This window comes from Ziziphus jujuba, chromosome 6 (genome assembly GCF_031755915.1).
Source record: "Ziziphus jujuba cultivar Dongzao chromosome 6, ASM3175591v1".
Classification (NCBI taxonomy): domain Eukaryota; kingdom Viridiplantae; phylum Streptophyta; class Magnoliopsida; order Rosales; family Rhamnaceae; genus Ziziphus; species Ziziphus jujuba.
In genome coordinates this window covers 28,321,550-28,344,276 of record NC_083384.1, presented here as the reverse complement: position 1 = coordinate 28,344,276, position 22,727 = coordinate 28,321,550, and the positions used below count along the sequence as shown (strand labels likewise).

The 22,727-nt window shown below is 31.9% G+C and overlaps 2 protein-coding genes across 2 annotated transcripts; both read right to left on the bottom strand.

The window, feature by feature from the left end:
* Positions 1–13,940: 13,940 nt before the first annotated feature.
* LOC107404856 (late embryogenesis abundant protein At1g64065) lies at positions 13,941–14,818 on the bottom strand. Its single transcript, XM_048464296.2, has one exon. It carries the CDS (start codon positions 14,724–14,726, stop codon positions 14,124–14,126), a length of 603 nt encoding a protein of 200 aa, XP_048320253.1. The 5' UTR covers positions 14,727–14,818; the 3' UTR covers positions 13,941–14,123.
* A 6,432-nt stretch (positions 14,819–21,250) lies between these two features.
* LOC107404855 (late embryogenesis abundant protein At1g64065) lies at positions 21,251–22,121 on the bottom strand. Its single transcript, XM_016011851.4, has one exon. It carries the CDS (start codon positions 21,985–21,987, stop codon positions 21,385–21,387), a length of 603 nt encoding a protein of 200 aa, XP_015867337.3. The 5' UTR covers positions 21,988–22,121; the 3' UTR covers positions 21,251–21,384.
* Positions 22,122–22,727: the final 606 nt, after the last annotated feature.

Genomic DNA, 22,727 nt, shown 5'->3' with positions numbered 1-22,727 from the left:
GAACAGTAATTTCCGGCGGGCCGCCACGTCACCGGCAACCGTCGCCGGAACAGTATTTTCCGACGGTGGCCGTTTGCTGTGAAATTTTGCAGATTTGTAGATCGTGAGGAGAGCAATCCAACGGGACCGACGGTGAGCAAAACGGAGGTCGGACGGCGGAGAAATCACCGTTTGAAGATTTCCGACCCCTCGCCGGAAAACGCTCCGATCCCGGCGCGTCGGTGGTCCGATGGTCGTGATTTTTGGTGGGTAGGCCGGACTTGAGGAGAAGATGATGGGTGTATGGCGCGTGTACTGTATATCGGCCGGAATAGTGCCGATTCGCGGTGGCCGGCGTTGGAGGGGGAAAAATCGCCGCCAAACTTCGGACGTCCGATCCGGGCGCGTCCGGCGGCCGTTCGCCGTGAAATTTGGAGGTTTTGCCGGAAATGAGGTGGGCAATCTGGCTGGCCTGCGCGTGTACAGTAACTAGGCCGGAAAAACGTGAAAATGACCGGCAGCCGGCGGGTCCTCTCTCTCTCTTTCTCTCTCCTCTCTCTCTTTCTCTCTCTTCTCTCTCTTCCCCGAGAGTTTTTTCAAAATTAAAACCCTGTGTGACACTGTTCATGCCACGTGGACCACTCAGAAGCTGACACGTGGCATTTCACTGTTCACGACCCAAAAACATTAAAATAATACGGTATCCGGTAAACTTCAAACGTCCATAACTTTTTAACCACATGTCCGATTTAAGCGTGCCGCTAGTCTATGAACTCGTATCGACGAGTACTTTACAACCATACAAGAGTCAACTCACAATTACATCACAAGAAAAAGTCAACTCCCGGCACCTTTTAGACAGTTTACACTTCAACTTGTTTTGCCCATAACTTTCAAACCGTAGCTCCGTTTTCGACGTGCTACCAGTCTACGAACTCGTGGCATCGTGCACTTCGCCACGGTACCCTAGTCAACTCAAAATTCTCACCGATTCAAAAAGTCAACTTTTGACCCCCTTCGGTCAACGGTCAACCTCGGTCAACGTGCACGGATTCCGGTGCGATTCGGGACGGGGTGTTACAGACGCTTTTAGGGCAAAATGTGTCGGCTCCCCCCCCCCCCCTTTTTTTTTTTTTTTTTTTTAAATGTACAAGGGAAAAGCCAACAGTTTTAAGCCAAAAAGCATTGGCTTTGCCCCCCCCCCCCCCACCCCCCTTTTTTTTTTTAATGTACAAGGGAAAAGACGACTCATTTAAGCCAAAAAGAATCGGCTTTTGCCCTTTTTTTTTGGCTTGCTAAATGATCACAATTTTTTTTTTAAATGTACAAGGGAAAAGCCAACAATAGTGCAATTTTGGCTTACTATGTTTTGTAAACTATGACAAAATTGGACTATTTAAAACCCCTAACCATGCCGATTCACCTTCACAACACAGCCTTTATAAACAACTACTTTCGCCTCCAAGCTTCACCTCCCTCAACTCAACCTCGCCGACCATCACCTTCATGGCCCTCACATGATGATAATTGGAGACTTCAAAATCGAATTATAAAGTACTTTATAAGTTTATATATTAAATTTAATATTTATTAGATTATTTTAAATATTTAAGTCAAATTAGTTTAGTTTATTATAACTATTTATTATTAATTTTTGTAGGTTTGTATATGTGCTTTGTCCACATACTACTGAGATTCTTTGTGATGTTCTTATGGATTGCTTATTGGATTGGAATATAGATGGTAAGCTTTCTACTTTAACCTTAGACAATTGTAGCATAAATGATGCTTCGATCAATCTTCTTTTGGATAAGCTTCCTAATTCTTCACTTTTGTTAAATGGTCAATTTTTTCATGTGCGATGTGGTGCACATATATTGAATTTGATTGTGAAAGTTGGTTTGGAAATAATTTGTGAAAGTATTGAAAAATTTCATGAAAGTGTTTATTTTTGGACATCAATGTAAGGGCCCGTCCAGAATTCCTTCCCCGGAACCCTAGACAAGCCCTGATCCCAGGGAAATACCACCGAACCTTTCAACGGAAAATCCGGCAGCACCTCCCCTAAGGGTAGGACTAACCAAAAATTACCTGCACTGAAAACACACTTCAAAAAAACATCCCCTTATTCCTCCCACAATACTATAAATTGGTTCCACAAATTGCAGCACTTCAAAATAAAACAACAGCAGCAACCCAGTGCATAAAGAACAACTACACGTCCAATACAGTATACAGAGCATTATACAACAAATGTGGAATTTATAAAATGACAGATAAAGAAACAATACAAGTTCAAGAGGAAAAACGGAAGAAAAACTTCTTGAACCTTCGACAACGAACTGAGACGTTGGGCTCTCCCCGGACAATCAACGTCTCCAACCTGGACCTAGGGGAACGGAATTTAAGAGTGTGAGATGCTAATCATTTCAGTGAGTGACCCTATCTACTGTACACCTTTAATATAAATAATATAAAAATAAAGGAATTTAATTAATCAATACCGAACAATTAAATAAATAAATAAATAAATATTTGAAGTAATAATTTCTCTCAAAACCCTCACTATTCACTCCGTTGGAAATGTTCCCCTTTTAAAACATTTTCACAAAACCCGATGTACGTACTCCCCGAAAACCAAGGGACCAAATAATTTAATAAACAACAAATAAATAAATAAATAAATAAATACCCCAAATATAAATAAATTGCAATAAATTATAATAAATAATTTCAGAACACCTTTGGGGTTTAAAACATTATTTGCAAATTACACCTGACGCACCACACCATATACCGATGATGCCCTCCGATATCCAGCGTCCCGAGCGCCGACTAGTGGGGCGGTTAAAGAGAGAAACCTGCAACGGCACTTCGGCGTCCCGACAGTACCGCTGCTGAAACCATTTCCCGGCCAAGGAGGGGGGCGGCTATGGCCAATAACAAACTTGCCTGCCCACGGTCCAATGGCAACAACGGGAGAAATAATAACCGCGCGCTAAACCACATAATACCTGCGCGCTACTACATGTCCATACACCAGAACACCAATACTGTATGAGTGCGTCTAAAAATAAACACTATTAACCAACCGTACCGTTTTCCAAAATTACCGTGGGAAATACATTAAATTCTCACACTTACCATCCCACATATTTTTATTTAATAAACCGGTACGAAACATTGATAACAACAAACCACAATTTTCTCGAAATACGAGATGCAACCATAAAAATACCGCGGGCATAATTTATAAAATTTAAACAAATATTTTTGTAAAATATTTAACCCAATTATGCCCGAAAAATAATACTTAAAACCACGTACAAATACTACCGAAATACACTTTGCTCATGCATAATAAATAAATTAAACCACAATAAAATAATAATCGGGAATTTCTTAATGACCCCAAAATTTCATTTAGCACCATTAGGTAAATATATATAAAATAATATTTTTTCCCGATTATATTTAAAATACGCCACATGAGCACAAATTATAGATATCAATTTAACACCACATAAATACAATTAATTACCCCAAAAACATTTTCAAAGGTGGGTCACTCACCTGGAGCACGCAATTAAACTATGATCCACCATGGGATCAATTCCACGACTCACCGGTGCTCCTAGAATACAATTCACACACAGACAAATAAATTAATATTTTAATCGGATAAATAATACCCGGTACTCGGGGGGTCAAACACAAACGTTAACTAAAATAGGCGAATAATATACCGAATCGAAGCTTGAGCGACGAGGATTACAAATCCGGTCTCCATCGACCCCAATTCCGCCGGAGGTGACCGAAATTTGGCCGGAAAGCTTCGGCCAGTTTTCAATTCCTCGTATCTCGCAAACCGCTTCGGATTTTTGAGATTGGAGGCCATATTTGGACTCAGAGGACCCAAAATAGGGGGAGAGGAGGTTTAATTTGGACTGGGCTGGCCGGAATACGGCGAAATCGTCGGAAAAAGTTAACCGGCCGCTGTGACTTCGCCGGCCTGATCTGGACGCGTCGCCGGCCGGCCGGTAGCCAAATTTGGCTGGTGAACTCGCCGGCGTGTGAGCTTGGATGGTGGCCGGCGCGTGTATCGTATGGGTGGCCGGAAAAGTTAAACACGAGAGAGAGAGAGACGACGGGAGGGAGAGAAAAAAAAAATAAAAAATTTCTGCGTTTTGATGGCTCGGGGAAGAAGAAGAAGGGAAGGAAAGGAAAAGAAAAAAAAAGAACAAAAGAAAAAAAGAAAGTGTTTTCCCACGTGGGGGGAAAAGAAAAGAAAAAGAAAAAAAGAAAAGAAAAAGAAAAAAAGAAAAGAAAAAGAAAAAGGAAAATAAAAAGAAATGATTTAAAATTAATTAAATAATATTATTATTTAAAATAATAATAAAATAATTTGATTTTTTACACATGGTTGACATGTGGCTTCTCAACATGGTGACACATGGTCACCTTCATTAAGTCACACGTGGCACCTCGTTACGCGTTTAAAAATAATATTAAAATAATACAGTATTTGAAAAACTCTACAGGTCCATAACTTTCAAACCACATGTCCAAATCGGACGTGCCGCTAGTCTACGGACTCGTATCGATGAGCACTTCACAACCATGCATGAGTCAAAGCTCAACCTTGCATGAATAAAAAGTCAACTCCGACACCCCTTGGACAGTTTGGACCTCAACTTGTTTTGCTCATAACTTTCAAACCGTAGCTCCGATTTCAACGTGCTACTAGTCTACGAACTCATGCCAACGTGTACTTCGTAATGGTACCTCAGTCAACCTAGAATTCCAATTGGGTCAAAAAGTTAACTTTTGACCCCTTGGGTCAACGGTCAACGGTCAACCTCGGTTAACGTGCAAAAATTTCCGACATGGTTCGGGACGGGGTGTTACATCAACACAAAAAAAAGAGAAAAATTTTCTAGAATGTGTTCGTCAATTGAAAATTTCTTGTAATAAGAAGTTGGTACTTGATTGTAAAACTAGGTGGAACTCTACATATTTAATGCTTGCTACTGCTTTTTAAATATAAGATTGTTTTTCCTCATTTGAAAAAACAAGAGTCACTATATAAATGTTTGCCTAGTGATCAAGATTGGGATTTAACCAAAGAGATTTGTGAAAGGCTAAGTTGTTTTATGAAGTGACTAAAATATTTTCAAGAACAAAATATCCTACAATTAATCTTTTTTTTCAACACATTTGTGAGATTAGAATTTCAATTTATGATTGGCTAACATCTTCTTGTTAGAAAATTAGACTGATGGCCTCGGGTATGATATCTAAATTTGAAAAATATTGGAGTAAAACACAGGGAATATTGGTTGTAGAAACTCTTTTAGATCTAAGGAATAAAATAAAAGTGATAGAGTATTATGTTCCTTTCATTTATGGTAATGAAGGTGTGCATAAGATAGTTAGTGTACGTCAAATTTGCTATGATTTGGTGAAAGAGTATCAATCAAAGAGCAATTTAAGTGCAAATGTTCCAAATGTTTCATCTTCCCAACACAATGTGCTTCCATTTGGGAAAAAAGATCATTTGGCAAAATTTGATTTATTTGTTTCTAGTACTACTAATGTTGATATGTTAAATTTGAACTTGATCATTGCTTGGAGGAGCCTGTTTTATCTAGATCTAATGACTTTGATATATTGGCATAGTGGAAAGTAAATGCAATGAAGTATCCTATTTTGCATGATATTGCAAGAGATATTTTAGCTATTCCAGTATCTACTGTTGCATCTGAGTCTGCATTCAGTACCAATGGAAGATTTATGAGTTCACATCGAAATAGACTCCATCCTAAAACTTTAGAAACTTTGATGTGTGCACAAGATTAGTTATGGGTTGAAGTTAATGGTATGAAATATAAAATTTTATATTTTTTTCTTAACTTTTTTCGTATTTATTGTTAACTAATTAATCTTATTTTTGCTAGATTCGTCTTTTTCACCATACGTTGGAGCTTGTTCTTCTACTATGAATGACATAGAAATTGGTGAGGAGGTAAATTGAATTTATTTATTACAAAAAATGTGTATATTAAATTGTTAAAAAAATTATTAATATTATTTAATACTTTTGTTTATTTTTGTAGCAATCAACTCTTACGAAACATTCTTTCATGGAGACTTAACGAAATGACAACTAAAACTTTATTATACATGTATATGTATCTTTTTAAACTTTATATTTATGTATTGGGACTTTGGACTATATTGCATTGAATTTTTTAATGATGTATTTTATTATAATTGTGTATTTAGGCCTTAATGTATTTTATTATATTTTAGTGACTTTATTTATATTTTATTCATAAAATATTTTTTTTTATATAAATTTCTCAAGAAAAATACAAAAATTATATCAATTATATATATATATATATATATATATATATATATATATATATATATATATATATATATATATATATATATATATATATATAAACTGAGGTGGCGGTGTGGGGAATGGGTTGTCTCGTCCCCGATTAGGAAATCCCTGTCCCTGCCCCGTTTCTAAAGAAACTGGAAAAATTGCGGAGATGGGATAGAAATTCCCTGCGGAAACGGGGACGGGATTTAAAAAACCGGCCCTGCCCTGCCCTATTGACATTGCTATATTGTGTTATATACTGCAACATCTCCCGTTCACTTGAGGGCCAAAACATAGGGTGAAAGATGAAACCCACAAATAATTAGAGGAATGATACCTTTTGAATGGGAAAAATCCATAAAGAATGGCCAACATGTGAAAGAGGACTTCATTTTTGAAAACTAACGGTAATAGGTAATGAACATGGGACATGCTTGACAGGACCTGCCCCGGAAACCCTACTAGGTTTGCCCCGGGTGGTTTTACCTAGTGAAGTCCTACTGGACAATCTCAATGGAACCTTACGTTAAAACGTGAACAACCAAACACAAACATTATCAATAATACCTCAACATATAAATATAAATAAATTCACAACAGCACAAAGTCTATAACCAATCTATTGTACCATAGGCCATAACTACACACATAAGTAATAAGGTTTCTAATGAATCCAAACCATAGATCAGAGCATTCTAAGAGTGTTAACAAAGTTCAGAAGTACAAATAGGTAATAACGAGTTAGGAAGATAAATGTAAGGTAAAGAAAAGATAAATATTGCTGCTGTCGTGGAAGAACGAAATGACAAGTTGAGTGCAAGGTAGACTGCTACTAACTGTCTGGACTTAAGGGAACAAATTTAAAATAAATAAAACGTGAGATAAAAAAATCTCAGTGAGTAGCATAGTATAATATAAAATAACAATTTATTTCTGTAAAACTTTCTCTCAAAACCTCTCGTTTCACTGGTTTGAAAAGTTTCTCGTTTAAAAATCATTTCGTAAAACTCAAACTTGTTTCCCAATATAATCTCATGAAATCGATGCTAAAAAATATCAAATAAACGATCAATATAATATTACAGAATATCTTAATCAAGATATAAATGTTGCGCATAAAATCTTATAAATACAATTTCACACAAATAGATATGAAAGTGTAGTAATAACCATAATATTTGAAAACCAACAATGTACTCAAAACGTATACAATATACCATTTGATGTATCAAACTATAAACTATGAGATACACCCACCTCACGATTCTTAATATATCAAAAGGCATCATGGAAATAGTAAATTGTCGGGACATATCCAATCTCATGGTACATGGCAATAAATAACATGTGGGATGAACCCAACCTCACGGTACTGTGGCAATAATAAACCTATGGGATAAACCCAATCTCACGGTTCGTGACAATAAATAACCTATGGGATGAACCTAACTTCACGGTACCGTGACAATAATAAACCTATGGGATAAACCCCACCTCATGGTCCGTGATAATAAATAACCTGTGGGATGAACCCAATCTTACGGTACTGTAGCAGTAAGTAAACTTATGGGATAAATCCAACCTCAGGGTTCGTGCAATAAATAATCTGTGGGATGAACCCAACCTCACAACATCGTGGCAATAAATAAACTTGTGGAACAAACCCAACCTCACGGTCCGTGGCAATAAATAACCTGTAGAATGAACCCAACCTCACAAAACCATGGCAAACCCAACGCACTGGAATATAATACTGAATCAAAACTCTAATACTATATGGTACATCAATTAAAAATAACCAATCAGTATCCTTAAAATAATCTTATAAGATCATATATACTTTTCCAAACGATACTGTATCATAAACTATAATTTAATATTTAAATTTCACTGCTTATTTAAATAGTGCAAAATTTTCAAAACATCAGTTCATGTTAAAACTAGAAATATCATAGTGAAATATATTCACCATAAACCAATTTTAAGCAAATAAAATCATAAAATATTTGAACATGCTTAAAATCATGTGATTTTCAATCTGCTTTCTCAACCAAATAATTTCCAAAATGATTTAAAACCTCAATTTGATTTCCAAGATACCATAAGTTCATTTATGAACTCATTAAAATTGAAAATTACTTAAAATATTGTCAAAAATCACATAAAATGATAGCACAGATATGTGAAAGCGGATATTTATATATGTATAAAACAAACATTTCAATCAAATGGTATATACGTAAAATATTTAAACCATATATATATTATACTATATACCCAAACCATTTTAAAATGATACAACCACTCACACTACTGCAGATGGTCACTCTTGCTCCCTCGCAGGACTGCCTCTAGATTCGACATGAGTGTTTGTAATATAATAACATAATTCTCAAGCTCCAATAACTAAACCAAAGACATTGGTGTATACCAAATGTCTTAAAATTATTTAGATAACTACCAAATTACATAAATTGGACACCGACCGGTCTAATTATACAGCGTACCCTTAGAACTCGGTACCCAAAATTGGAAATTTTCACCCAAAGACTAATCTTTCAAAATTAAACCTTCTAATGGGTCCTAATAATATCCAATTTCACTAATCTAACTTTAATTTTGTTCAATTTGACCAATTCTATCCAAACACGGTCTGAATTTATCCGATAATTAACTAATTAATCCAAAAATGGAAAAATTATCAAACAACCTCCAAAATTTACAAAATTTATATCCACGAAAATCCAATAGATAAGGAACACAGTGGTATGTTCACCTCATTCCCAAAGTTCCTCGGTGATCGAAAAACTTGCTTAAAGCTTCGACCAAAATTTCCGTTGTCGTATCTCTCAAAGGTGAGGAATCTAGGCAAAATAACCACATAAATGAGCTTAGAGGGTCCAAAAATAGTAGGATAGGTGTATGGGTTGGCCTGAAATGGCCAAAAAATGCAAAAATCTGACGACCCACCTCGCTGCCCTTGCCACCTTCGTCGGCCCGATCCAGGCTCGTCCAGCAGCCATTCGCCATGAAATTTCACGGCCGATCTCACCTCCACATGAGCTTCCTCCCTGTCTAGCGCATGTAAGTGGTGATTGGCTAGAATGGGCAAAAAAAAGGATGACCTGGTTTGATGTTAAACTGGTTGAAACGACCTAGTTTGGACCCACAGGTCTGGGAAGGATTTCTCGGGTTTTGGGGATGAAATGGATATTTTAGACATTGGTTTCTTGTTTTACATGCTTATTGAGGCTTATATAGAGCCTTGGGTCACTAACAAATAAAAACTGAGGACTGGTTTGGACACTAATATAAAACTGATACTTAAAACTTCTCAGAACCATAACTTTTTATCCTCCATTTAGAATTTGGCGTGCCGCCAGTCTATGAACTCGTATCGACGAGATCTAGACAATGATACCTTATTCAAATAAAAAATGTTGACCTTTGAAAAAGTCAACTTGAACCCACATATTATTCATTTGGTCAAACTTAGTTAAACTTGGTCAAGCTTAGTTAAACTCAATCAAACTTATTAAAACATGTGTATTTTGGTACTGGTTGTTACATGTTGCTCTGATACTATATTAAAGTACAATCAGTACAACTATTTTCAAAAGATAAAATGAAACAAATAGTTGTTTTATAGAATTATGTTCTAAGAATTATACAATATGAGTTTTATACAGATGAATCTTAACCCTATTATGATACCATACAAAGGTCAAATCAAGTACACAATTAATCCTTATGATTTTGAGCATAATTGGCTACTAACATCATGAGCATAATCAACTACTAACATAGTAAGCATATCAATGGTATTAGAAGAGGGTACAATTGGAATATCAGTCGCATTAAAAGATGGTATAGTTGGAACATCATTATTATTATCTAAAGGAAATAACTCAAAAGAAGAATTTGTGAAGAATGAAGGAATAAAATCGACTGGTAAATGTAAAGATAAAACAATAATAAACATTTTATGTTCCTAAAACTTCACATATTGGGAGATATGAAGATGTTTGAAGAAAAGATTATAATATTTTAGCCCTTGTGTTCAATAACATAGCCTAAAAAAAACATAAACAAGATTAAAGTAGAAGTTTTTGATGTTCATGGAGCCAAAGAAGAACAAAACATGTAGTACAAAAAACCAAAAAAAAGACTGTAATCAGGAGGAAACCATAAAAACATTCATATTAAAAATGATCTTTTAAAGTAGATGAAGGAGTACCTGCAATGATGTAAGCTTCTCCTCAAAATTGCTCAAGAACATTAATAGCAATTAACATAGCTCGAACAAGGATGAGAATATGCCGATACTTTCACTTGGCATGACCATGTTACAGAGAGGCTCCTAGACAATAATACTAGGATGTAGTGTCATGTTCATGAAGATAACAAAATAGCAAGAGCCTCCCATAGTAGCAATATGTGCAGGACCGCATACACAAGTTCAAAGGGCTCAGAAGAAAGAAGTGTTATTATTGAAATGAAGAGTAGTTTGTTCGCTTAATTGACATGACATACAATCAAATTTGACAAAGAAATAGATCTTAACAAACCATTTGAAACGAAAGGTTGAACGTGAGATAAAGAAGCATGTCTTAAGCGAAAATGCCATAACCTATAAAAATGGTGGTGACATCATGATCAATGGCTACAACAACTTAGGATGGAAGGTGAAGATGAGATAAGGTAAAAAGGCATCCAGCTCCCTAAGGACTTGATGAGTTTGTGAATCATAAAAAATTGAAACCAAAGGAAAAAAATAACATTATATCTTAAATTTCATAATTGACCAACAGACAACTGATTTAAGGACAAATGAGACAATTAGATGTGGTAAAATGATGTTTAGAAATGGAACCAATATAACTTAAGCAAATAGTGGATCCATTAGCCGTATTAATTTTAAGAAGATTACTGATAGGAGATTTATTAAAAACAGTAGAGGGATCAAATATCATATGATTTGAGCATACCAAATCAATGAGCCAAAAAGAATTACCCAGGGTTTCATAAGTGGTGGAAGCAGAATGTAGGGAGCTACAAGACAAAGCTTGGTTAACAATAGCCTTAATTTAGTAACAAATACAAAGGAATTGCAAAAGAAAACTCTTTACTAGTGGTAGCAGTAGCAGTGAACGATGGTGGAAATCGATGGCTTCTAAGTAAATTAGTACCAATACTGTAGAAAAATGTGACTTGGTGGATTGAATGATGATGATGATGATCGAAACAAAATGTGGGCGAATTACAATTAGCGCATGAGGGAGATGACAGTGGTGAATGGACAGCGAAGTTAAGAACGACAAGAGAGATCGTTGGCCGCTGAATCTTATGATGGTGGCGGTGTGTGACAACATGGGTTGGAGTTGGATGCCGGAGAAAGATGGTTGATGGTGATGAAGCTTTTTACTTAGACATGAATTTCAAACTACCCAAAAAACCCAAAAACAGTAAAATAACCATAAAAATGAAAAAAAAAATGAAAAATAAACTAAAGACTTCTAGGGGGAAAAAAAAGTTTATCGCTGATATCAAGATAAAATGAAACAAATAATAGTATATATTGTTGAATTATATTTTATATAATAGGGCTTATATACAAATAAATCTTAAACCTATTAGAAAAACTAGAGGACTATCAAGTCAATTACAAAATTAAGTCCTTTGATTTTAAGCATAATCAGCTCTTAACATCATGACATATATGGCTAACAATATTGATACATTAAAGCATTTTCTTATTAGTCTTCTTGTGCTACCCTTTTATGGTTCTTTAATGAAAAATTCTTGCCTAATTCAAAAATGGGGGTTTAAAAGCAATCCCAAACATACATTAAAGAAAAGTATTTGTTTTAACATTTTAACAGTAAGTTGATTTCCAAATAGAAATATAATACATTCTCCATCAAGGAAATTAATGTGGAGAAAACCAATTCAAGGGAAGGATAATTTGATCAAGTCCCTGACTTTATTTATATTTATAAGTTAAAGCATTTTCCTATCTGAATTCAATAGTACTATATATAGCTAGGCAGAATGTTCTATTAATTTCTTTCCTTTGAAATAACGATAGTTCATTGAATTCATATTCCTTATATCTTATTATATGTTTAAATCTAATTTTGGATGTGACCGAAGCAATATATTATTTTTTTTAGTCTTGTTATTTGTCATTATTAGCCATTATTACCAACTTATTTAGTAATTTTTAATTGAAATATTTAATTTTATTATTTTTTATAATAAAACCTAAAAGTGAACTCTTTAGTAATAATCATTTATATTGTGATTTAGAATGCATGTTATGTTTTTTATCATTCACCAATAATAACAAATAATATTTTTTTATTTTTTCTTTTCATACTAAGAATATAGAATTCAAACTTAGAATTATTATATCTGTAAAGACTATGCTATTACCTATCTATGCTGATTAAAAATTTTTATTACAAAAATATAAGATTTTGATACCCGTAACATAAGTCCTTCAAGAAATGGGCATTAAAATATGATATTTGTTCAAGTTAGGAAACTCATTAATATTGGCTAATTTCTAAATTTCCATGGTATGTCGGACGTGGACCATGCATGTTCAAAAAGGTACACTTGAAAATGACATAGGAATCAAAATTAATTTTAATAATGTTATTTTTAGAAAAATATTTTTAATTAAAAGTTTTTCCTGTATGTATCTTGTGATCACAAATATCAGAACTTTCTATTATGTGTTAATGGACCGTTACACCCTTTCTGATGGATGAATAAGATAGCTTGTAGCTTCAGCCACATATATGCATAGTTTTTGGGCAACCATGGACCTAATGGCGGCAATATCACTTCAGAGAAAATTGTCTCCTCTACAAAACGACAATCCGATGGACCACTTGCACTTGTTATCTTAAAATCGTTTCTTAGATACATATTATATTGTTCTATTTTCTATACTTACATAACGATCTTATTGGCCCTGAGGGTCAATTCAGACAGGCTATATATTTACATACGTACGATTGAGTTTACTGGTTTGGATCTAAGACTTTCAAAATGCTTCAGCTTGTCATATTTTTAATTTGTAATTTTTTTTTTTTAAAAGCTTTTTCGGATCCTACTATTCCCATTCATGATAAAATAATGTCACATATAGTAGGTTCACATGCCGAGTTTGTCGGATTTATTTACAGTTGAATTACCATTTTTTTCTAAAAATTAAAAATTTTGATAGCGTTAAATTATTCCTATTTTATGTAAGGGCTGTTATTTTGGGCAAAATTAGATACTATAGTGGATGACAATCATCTATACGAATTAGATTTAACCACTAAACATTTTTAATTTAGTGGGAACTTCCCTACAATAGCAATTTCAACTTTGTGTCCCCACAATAGCAATTTTAACGTTTGTATGCATGTATGCATATGTGTGTGTGTGTGTTTGTTAGTAATGCTCCTCTCAAATTCTACAAAGAAACATTTTTTAAAACCAAAAAAAAAAAAAAATGTTTTAATACATAACAAAACAAGAATGGATACGTTAATTAGCATGTCGCAAATTTATAATCAGAAAAAAATATAATTAAAGATAAAATGAATAAAGAAATTAAGCAGAATTGAAGAGACGGCTTCTTCTATGTATACAAAAAGTCCACACAAATTTAAAATTCACAAGCTAATAAGCAAAAGCGTAGAAACCAATAAAAATAATTAGCTAAAACAAAAACCACACTATAAGTCTTTTATTTGCATTCCAAAGACTTGATCGTCTGGGATTGCACATTAATGGCGATTGTGCAACTCATCTCAGCCGACTTTTTCTTCTTCATTATCCATATCAACTCCACTTTTCCAGTCATCTTCCCATTGCCGTTGAGTGTTAAAACCCCGGTGCTGAACTCGCTGTCGAGATGACTGGCTGCGGTCATGTTCGTTAATGCCTGATAATTCAATTTCACTGCCACGCCATCAATGTTTTTTGTGGTCAACCAACCGGCCTTACCTTTCTGAATTGCGACTTGACCCACGGAGGAACCTTGGTAACTGAAGGCAACCGTGGAGTTGTCATATTTATAAGCACCGAAATTCGTGTTCTTCACCTTCACTTTGGTCGTGATATCCACTTCAAAGGAAGGTGATGAACTGGCGTTCCGGGTTAGCGTCTTGATTTCGACGTCGCTCAGCCTGAACTTGGGAGTCTTAGCTTTCAACACGGTGAGACTGAAAGCTGTGATAACAATGACCTGAAATACAACAAAGATAGCTATATATATTGCTAGTTTGATTCTCTTCTTGCGTTTGAGCTCTTTCTCATTCATGAATGTACCGGCTTCTTTGTCAGCCATTTTTTTTTTTTTTTTAATTTCTAAGAAATTAAAAGCTCAAGATATCTAACTTTGTTATAGCGGAAGTGTTTGTTTGAAGGTGATGAGTTAAAGCTGAGCAAGTGCATGTATATATATATATATATATATATATATATATATATATATTGGAGTTTGGACCATTTGGGAAAATACTTTTAGAAAAGAGAGCTTCCTGGAAAAAAGTATTTGAAATATTTTTAAAGTCATGTACCAACAAAACGCGGCTTATGTCAGAAATATTCGTTCCTTTCTAGATGCTCTTCATGACTTTCATTTGATCAGGACCTTTTAGACTGCTCCCAAATTTTATGACATCAAATATATTTCAGTTGTTTATATAAAATAGAAGTTTCTTACAATAATTATTAGTTTAATTCATATATATATATATATATATATATTGAATGGTTACTGTAGGTAAGTTGGGTACCAAATGATGGACTACTTTCCTACGATAATACTTACTTTTGTATATATATATGTATATATATTTATATATATATATATTGGTCTATGATCAGTTTAATAGATATGATAATAAGATATGAAATCTCCCCTCATCAAAACAATATAAGTAAATAAATTTTAGGTAAAGCATTTGTACAGGTCTCCAGTTTAGCATACACACATGAAATCCTTACTGGTTTTTTTTATTATTATTATTTTTTTAGTTCTAAACTTTGAGGAGGATCAGAAATTAAAGGCCCGCCATGAATGTAAAGGTTTTTCAAACTCGTTAAAAATCATAAGACAGCTTATTTGGTAAACTTTAATTGAAATATTTAATTATATTATTTTTTATACTAAAATTTAAAAGTAAAACTTTTAGTAGTAATTGTTTAAATTCTTTATGATCATTTAGCTGTAATGAAAAATAATATTGTTTTTGTTTTTTTCTCTTTATATTAAAAATAAATGATTCAAACTTAAAATTATTGCCTGTAAAGGCTATTATATTACCTATCTATGCTGATTAAAATTTTTATTACAAAAATATAAGATTTTGTTACCCTAACATAAGCCCTTCATGAAATGGGTATGAAAATATGACATTGTTCAAGTTAGGAAACTCATTAATAAATTTCCATGGTATGTTGGACGTGGACCATGCATGTTCAAAAAGGTTCACTTGAAAATGACATAGGAATCAAAATTAATTTTAATAATGTTATTTTTAGAAAAATTTTAATTTTTTTTATTATTAATTTTCCTGTATGTGTCTTGTGATCACAAATATCAGAACTTTCTATTATGTGCTAAATGGACTGTTATACCCTTCCTGATGGATGAATAGGATAGCCTGTAGCTACAGCCACATAAGCAAAGTTTTTGGGCAACCATGGACCTAATGGCGGCAATATCACTTCAGAGAAAATTGTCTCTTCTACAAAACGACAATCCGATGGACCACTTGCACTTGTTATCTTAAAATTATTTCTTAGATACATATTATATTGTTCTATTTTCTATACTTAATTAACGACTTAATTGGCCATGCGGGTCAATTCAGACAGGCTATATATTTATATGTGTACGATTGAGTTCACTAGTTTGGATCTAAGACTTTCAAAATGATTCAACTTGTCATATTTTTAATTTTAATTTTTCTTTAAAGCTTTTTCAGATTCTACTATCTCGTTCATGATAAAAATAATATCATATATAGTAGCTTTACATACCGAGTTTGTTGGATTTATTTACAATTGAATTACCTTTTTTTTTTTAATATTTAAAATTTTAGTAATGTTAAATTATTCCTATTTTGTGTGAGGCTATTACTTTGGACGAAATTGGACACTATATAATAGATGACAATCATCTATACTCATTAGTTATCTATCACTATAAATGGTTATTATCCACTGAACATTTTCAATTTAGTGGGCAAACTTCTCTACAATAGCAATTTCAATTTTTTTTGTGTCCCCATAATAGTAATTTGAACGTTGTGTATGCATGTATCCATATGTGTGTGTGTGTGTGTTAGTAATGCTCCTCTCAAATTCTACAAAGAAACATTTTTTAAAACAAAAAAAAAAAAAAATTTAATACATAACAAATTCACTATGCAAAAATAGTGATTTGGCGACACCAAACTTGTATCGTAATAAAAAAATGTGCGATAAAATGTCTCTTAATAACACAATATGCGATGCACTTTCCACAGTGTCGCTAAATACAAGAAAATTGAGATCTGGAGACATAAAATTAGCAACGCTACGAAACAAAATAAATTGAAGATCGCTAAAAATTAAAAAAGCGATGCTGATTTTTGGCGTCGCTGAATATGACTGAACAGCTTCGGCTTTAGTTGTTTTATTCATTATTTTTTTATTTTATTAGTTATTTGATTGTGTTTCAATGATAGTTTATTTGATATTACAAGTTGCAATCCTAATAAATTACTTTTTTCCCTTTATTTTGAAGGAATATGCGAAGCATCAATAGCATAAAAAGTCACCAGATATTTCAAGTGACGCATTTACTGAAAAAGAGTCGCCATATCCTTACTTTACATTGCCAATCTCATAAACATTTTTTGTTAACGGCAACGCATTTAATCAAAACAGTGTCGTCTGTTACTTCTTTTCCTTTTGTCCTTTAATTAATATAATATATTTAATTTATCTACAAATAAATACTGAAAATATTTCTTAATATGTAAAGGAATATTATTTTTTCTTAAATAATTTGCAAGTCTTTAAATTGTATTTTTGCTTTTTCAAAACAGGGAACAAATTAGAAAAAAAAAAAAGGGAACAGGCGACACAATTCCCTCTAATTGAGTCGCCTGTTGACTTTTATGATTATTTTTATTGTTGTCGTTTAATTATTTTGTTTCTCAAGTACAGTTTATTTTCTATTTAAATTTGCAAGTCTTTAAATTGTATTTTTGTTTTTAAAAAAAAGGGGAACAAATTAAAAAAAAAATGGAACAAGCGACACAATTCCCCCTGATTGCATCGCCTGTTGCCTTTTATAATTATTTTTATTGTTGCTCACTAATTTTTTTTATTTCTCAAGTACAGTTTATTTTCTGTATAAATTTGCAACTCTTTAAATTATATTTTAGTTTTTTTAAAAAAAAAGACACAAATTAAAAAAAAAATTAAACAGGCGATGTAATTCCCATTGATTGCGTCGCCTATTACCTTTTATGATTATTTTTATTGTTATTCTCTAATTATTTTGTTTTTCAAGTACAGTTTATTTTCTGTTTAAATTTGCAAGTTTTTAAAATTTTTTTTTAAAAAAAGGGGAATAAATTAAAAAAAAATTGGAATAGGCGACGCAATTTCCCCTGATTGCGTCGCCTATTGCCTGATATGATTATTTTTATTGTTATTCTCTAATTATTTTATTTCTCAAGTGCAGTTTATTTTCTATTTAAATTTATAATTTTTTAAATTGTATTTTTTTTTGGTAAAAAAAGGAGAACAAATTAAAAAAAAAAAAATTAGAACAGGCGATGCAAGGCAATTCCCCTTAATTGCATCTCCTGTTTCCTCATACAATAATTTTATTATTTTAAAATTAATAATTTAATAAATAGTTAATACATATTTAATAGATAGGAAATAAAAATATGATAAATTTAATTATTTTGAAAATTTTACTAGATAGAAATATGAGGAAAAATTATTAAGAAATTCCTTTAATTTATTTGTGTTTCTATGATAAGTTACTTGTTATACTTCTATGACATAATGTATAAATTAATAATATATTAATTATTTATGCTTGTAAAAATAATTTTATAAATAAAAATTATTTTTAAGAGATTTCTTCTCAATAATTGTGTCATTAAAGACTTGAAAATTTATTTAAAAAGTTTTTTTATGTTAAAAAGGTAATGAAAAATTATTTAAAAAACTTTTTTATGTTTAAAAACTAATAAGAGACTCTTTTTTTAACAATTCTTCGCCTTTTATCGTATTTAGCGACTCTTTTTTAAAAATGCATCATCTATTTCTACATTTAGCGATGAATCTGAAAATTATAACCTCAGAAAAGAATCATCTATTCCAGTCTTTAGCGACGTTTTTTTTTTTTCCAATTTGAAAGTTACTTTTTAGTTTTGTCAAATTAGGATTATTTGATAGATAAATTCATACAAAATAATTGATAGACAATAAAATTCAAATAAATATTGGCATAAGAATCTAATATTTCAAATAAATGAAATATTAACTCATATAATAATTTTATTATTTTAAAATTAATAATTTAATAAATAGTTAATACATATTTAATAGATAGGAAATAAAAATATTATGATAAATTTAATTATTTTGAAATTTTTAATAGAGAGTTAATAAAAATATGAATCAAATATAATAAAATATTAATTAAATATATTAATTATTTTTGTTTTTCAAGTACAGATTATTTTTTATTAAATTTTCAAGTATTTTAAATAGTATTTTTGTTATTTAAAAAAGAGAACAAGCAACGCAATGTTTTACGAATGCGTTGCCTATTCCATTTTGTTTTTTTTTACTTTTATTCTTTAACTATTTTTTTTTATACTTTTATTCTTTAACTATTTTCAATGTTTATTTGTAAATAAAAAATAAAAAAAACCAAAAAAAAAAAATGAAATTGAGAGAAAAGGCGTCGCTTTTAATTGTAAATGCACTTGCAACTTTTAAAAGCAAATAAATTATACTTCAAAAGCAAATTAATAACTATTAAAAAATAAAAAAAATAAAAAGTATTTGGCGACTTTTTGCTTTTTATGCATTGACTGTTCCATCAAATTAAAGAACAAAATATAAAACTTAGAACAGGATTTTAAAGTAAATAAACTATTCTTGGAAAACAAAATAATTAAACTAGTACTTTGGTAATTTTGTTTGACATATATAAGAATTATTTTCAGTATTTATTTTTAGATGAAGAATAAAAAACTAATTAAAAAACAAAAAATAATAATAACATTGATGGAACAAGCGACGTTTTAAGATGTAAATGCGTCGCCTTTTCTCTTAATTTTAAAAGAAAAAAAGAATCTTAAAAAGGGTTTTAAAATTTTACGCGCCTGTTCTGAAAATTTTTTGTGTCTTAAAATTTTTATGCACGCCTTTGAATCCCTTTTCTTTTCTAAACTACATCTAAGAGAGACTTGAAGAGTGGGATATTTCAGGTTTCATTTTTCATTTGCCTACGTTGCCATCCAGAAGCTGGGTTTATCTGTTTCGCCCTCTTGGTTAGCTGGGTTTCTTGTTTCTTCGTCTCCATCGTTTAGGTAAGTTTCTTTTTTCTTTGTGGTTAGTGGTGACATGTGGTGGGTTGGGTTTTTTTTTTTTTTTTTATTCATTTTAACTGCAGGTTAGGTTCGTTAGGTTTTCTTAATCTTGCTTTTGTAGATATTTTGTTTGTGATATTGGTTGACATTGTTTTGTTAAGTTCAACAAGTATTTTATATTGAAGATCTTTCGAGATGGTTTGTTGTTTCAACTCCACCACAACATCGTACTTTTGTTGAAGAAGAATTGGTTGAAGAAGATGTTCTTGACGATACTACAATGGCTCACAATCCATTTGTCATGCAGTTGCCAAGTATCGATGAAAATGATAATGAGGATGAATGTGAGAGTGGCTATGTTTGTAATATGTCTCGCCAAATCTTAAGAACAATGGTAATATTCTTTAAATTTTTATTTACTAAATTACTTTTTAATAATTAATATTAATTTATTTATTTTGTATAAGTGTTAATAATTTTTTTTTAATTTTTCATATGCAGTATGAGGGTATAATATCGTTAACAAGAGGATGTCAACTTCCATCTCAATGACTATGCATTCATGGAAGTTTAATTAATATTGCTTTTTCTTTTGCATATACAATAGTTTACCAAATTGTAAAAATATTTCATGAGATAATATTTAATTTATTTGATAATTATTTTGTTATGAAAAATGCTTATTTTAAATTTTTGTATTCTAATTATTTTGGATGAAGCTAGTTTTAATTTTTTTGTATTTTAATTATTTTAATTTTTTTGTATTTATAATATTTTAATCAATTTTAAAAAAATTATAACAAGCAAATTTAAAAAAAAAAAAAAGGTGACACATTAGAAGAAGAAATGCGTCGCCTAAAATATACTTTTAGCGACACATTGTATAAAACGGTCGCCATTTGTGACCTTTAGCGACGCATTTGTCAAGCTTCTCCTTTAATTGTTAAAATGCTGCAGTTTTTAGTGACATTTTTATTTAATTTTAGTGACGCTTATTTTTTGCATCGCTAAAGGTTAAACGTCAAATTTTTAGCGTTGCATATCTCTTGATATTTAGGAATTTGTTTTTGTATGAGTCGCCTTTTGTCTTATGATTTTAGCTACATGATGTTAGGCTACGTTTTATATTCGCATCTTTATTTAACGCATTAATTGCGTCATCTATCATTACGATTCTTGTAAATTTAATTAATTAGTATGTTGCAAATTTATAATTAGAAAAAAATATAATTAAAGATAAAATGAACAAAGAAAATAAGCAGAATTGAAGAGACGGCTTCTTCTATGTATACAAAAAGTCCACACAAATTTAAAATTCACAAGCTAATAAGCAAAAGCTTAGAAACCAATAAAATAATTAGCTAAAACAAAAACCACACTATAAGTCTTTTATTTGCATTCCAAAGACTTGATCGTCTGGGATTGCACATTAATGGCGATAGTGCAATTCATCTCAGCCGACTTTTTCTTCTTCATTATCCATATCAACTCCACTTTTCCAGTCATCTTCCCATTGCCGTTGAGTGTCAAAACCCCGGTGCTCAACTCGTTGTCGAGATAACTCGCTGCGGTCATGTTCGTTAATGCCTGATAATTCAATTTCACTGCCACGCCATCAATGTTTTTTGTGGTCAACCAACCGGCCTTACCTTTCTGAATTGCGACTTGACCCACGGAGGAACCTTGGTAACTGAAGGCAACCGTGGAGTTGTCATATTTATAAGCACCGAAATTCGTGTTCTTCACCTTCACTTTGGTCGTGATATCCACTTCAAAGGAAGGTGATGAACTGGTGTTCCGGGTTAGCGTCTTGATTTCGATGTCGCTCAGCCTGAACTTGGGAGTCTTAGCTTTCAACACGGTGAGACTGAAAGCTGTGATAACAATGACCTGAAATACAACAAAGATAGCTATATATATCGCTAGTTTGATTCTCTTCTTGCGTTTGAGCTCTTTCTCATTCACGAATGTACCGGCTTCTTTGTCAGCCATTTTTTTTTTTTTTTGGGTAATTTCTACGAAATTAAAAGCTCAAGATATGTAATGGCAACTAACTTTGTTATAGCGGAAGTTTTTGTTTGGAGCTGATGAGTAAAAGCTGAGCAAGTGCGTATATATATATATACTTGGAGTTTGGCCCATTTGGAAAAATATTTAAGAGAAGAGAGCTTCCTGGAAAAAGTACTTGAAATGTTTTTAAAGTCATATACCAATACAACGCGGCTTATGTTAGAAAATATCCGTTCCTTTCTAGATGGTCTTCATGACTTTCATTTGATCAGGATTTTTTAACTACTTCCAAATATTATGACATCAAATATATATTTCATTTATTTATATAAAAAAGAAGCTTCTTCCATTAATTAATTATTAGTTTAATTTATATATATCTATATACATTGAGCTATTACTATAGGTGAAGTTGAATATTAAATGATGGATGATTTTTCCACAATAACATTTTTGTATGTATATATATATATATATATATTTCATCTATATCAGTTTAGTAGTACATATAATAACCATATATGAAATCTCCCCTCATCAAAACAATATAAGTACGTAAATTATAGGTAAAGCATTAGTACAGGACTCCCATTTAGCATACACAAATGAAAATCCATAACGATTTTTATTTTTATTAAATTTTTATTTCTAAATTTTGAGGAGGATAAGAAATTAAAGGCTCGCCATGAATGTAAAGGTTTTTCAAACTCGTTGAAAATCAA

Excerpts from the sequence above, each read along its gene's own strand:
- LOC107404856 (XM_048464296.2), bottom strand. The coding sequence starts at position 14,726 with ATGGCTGACAAAGAAGCCGGTACATTCATGAATGAGAAAGAGCTCAAA.
- LOC107404855 (XM_016011851.4), bottom strand. The coding sequence starts at position 21,987 with ATGGCTGACAAAGAAGCCGGTACATTCGTGAATGAGAAAGAGCTCAAA.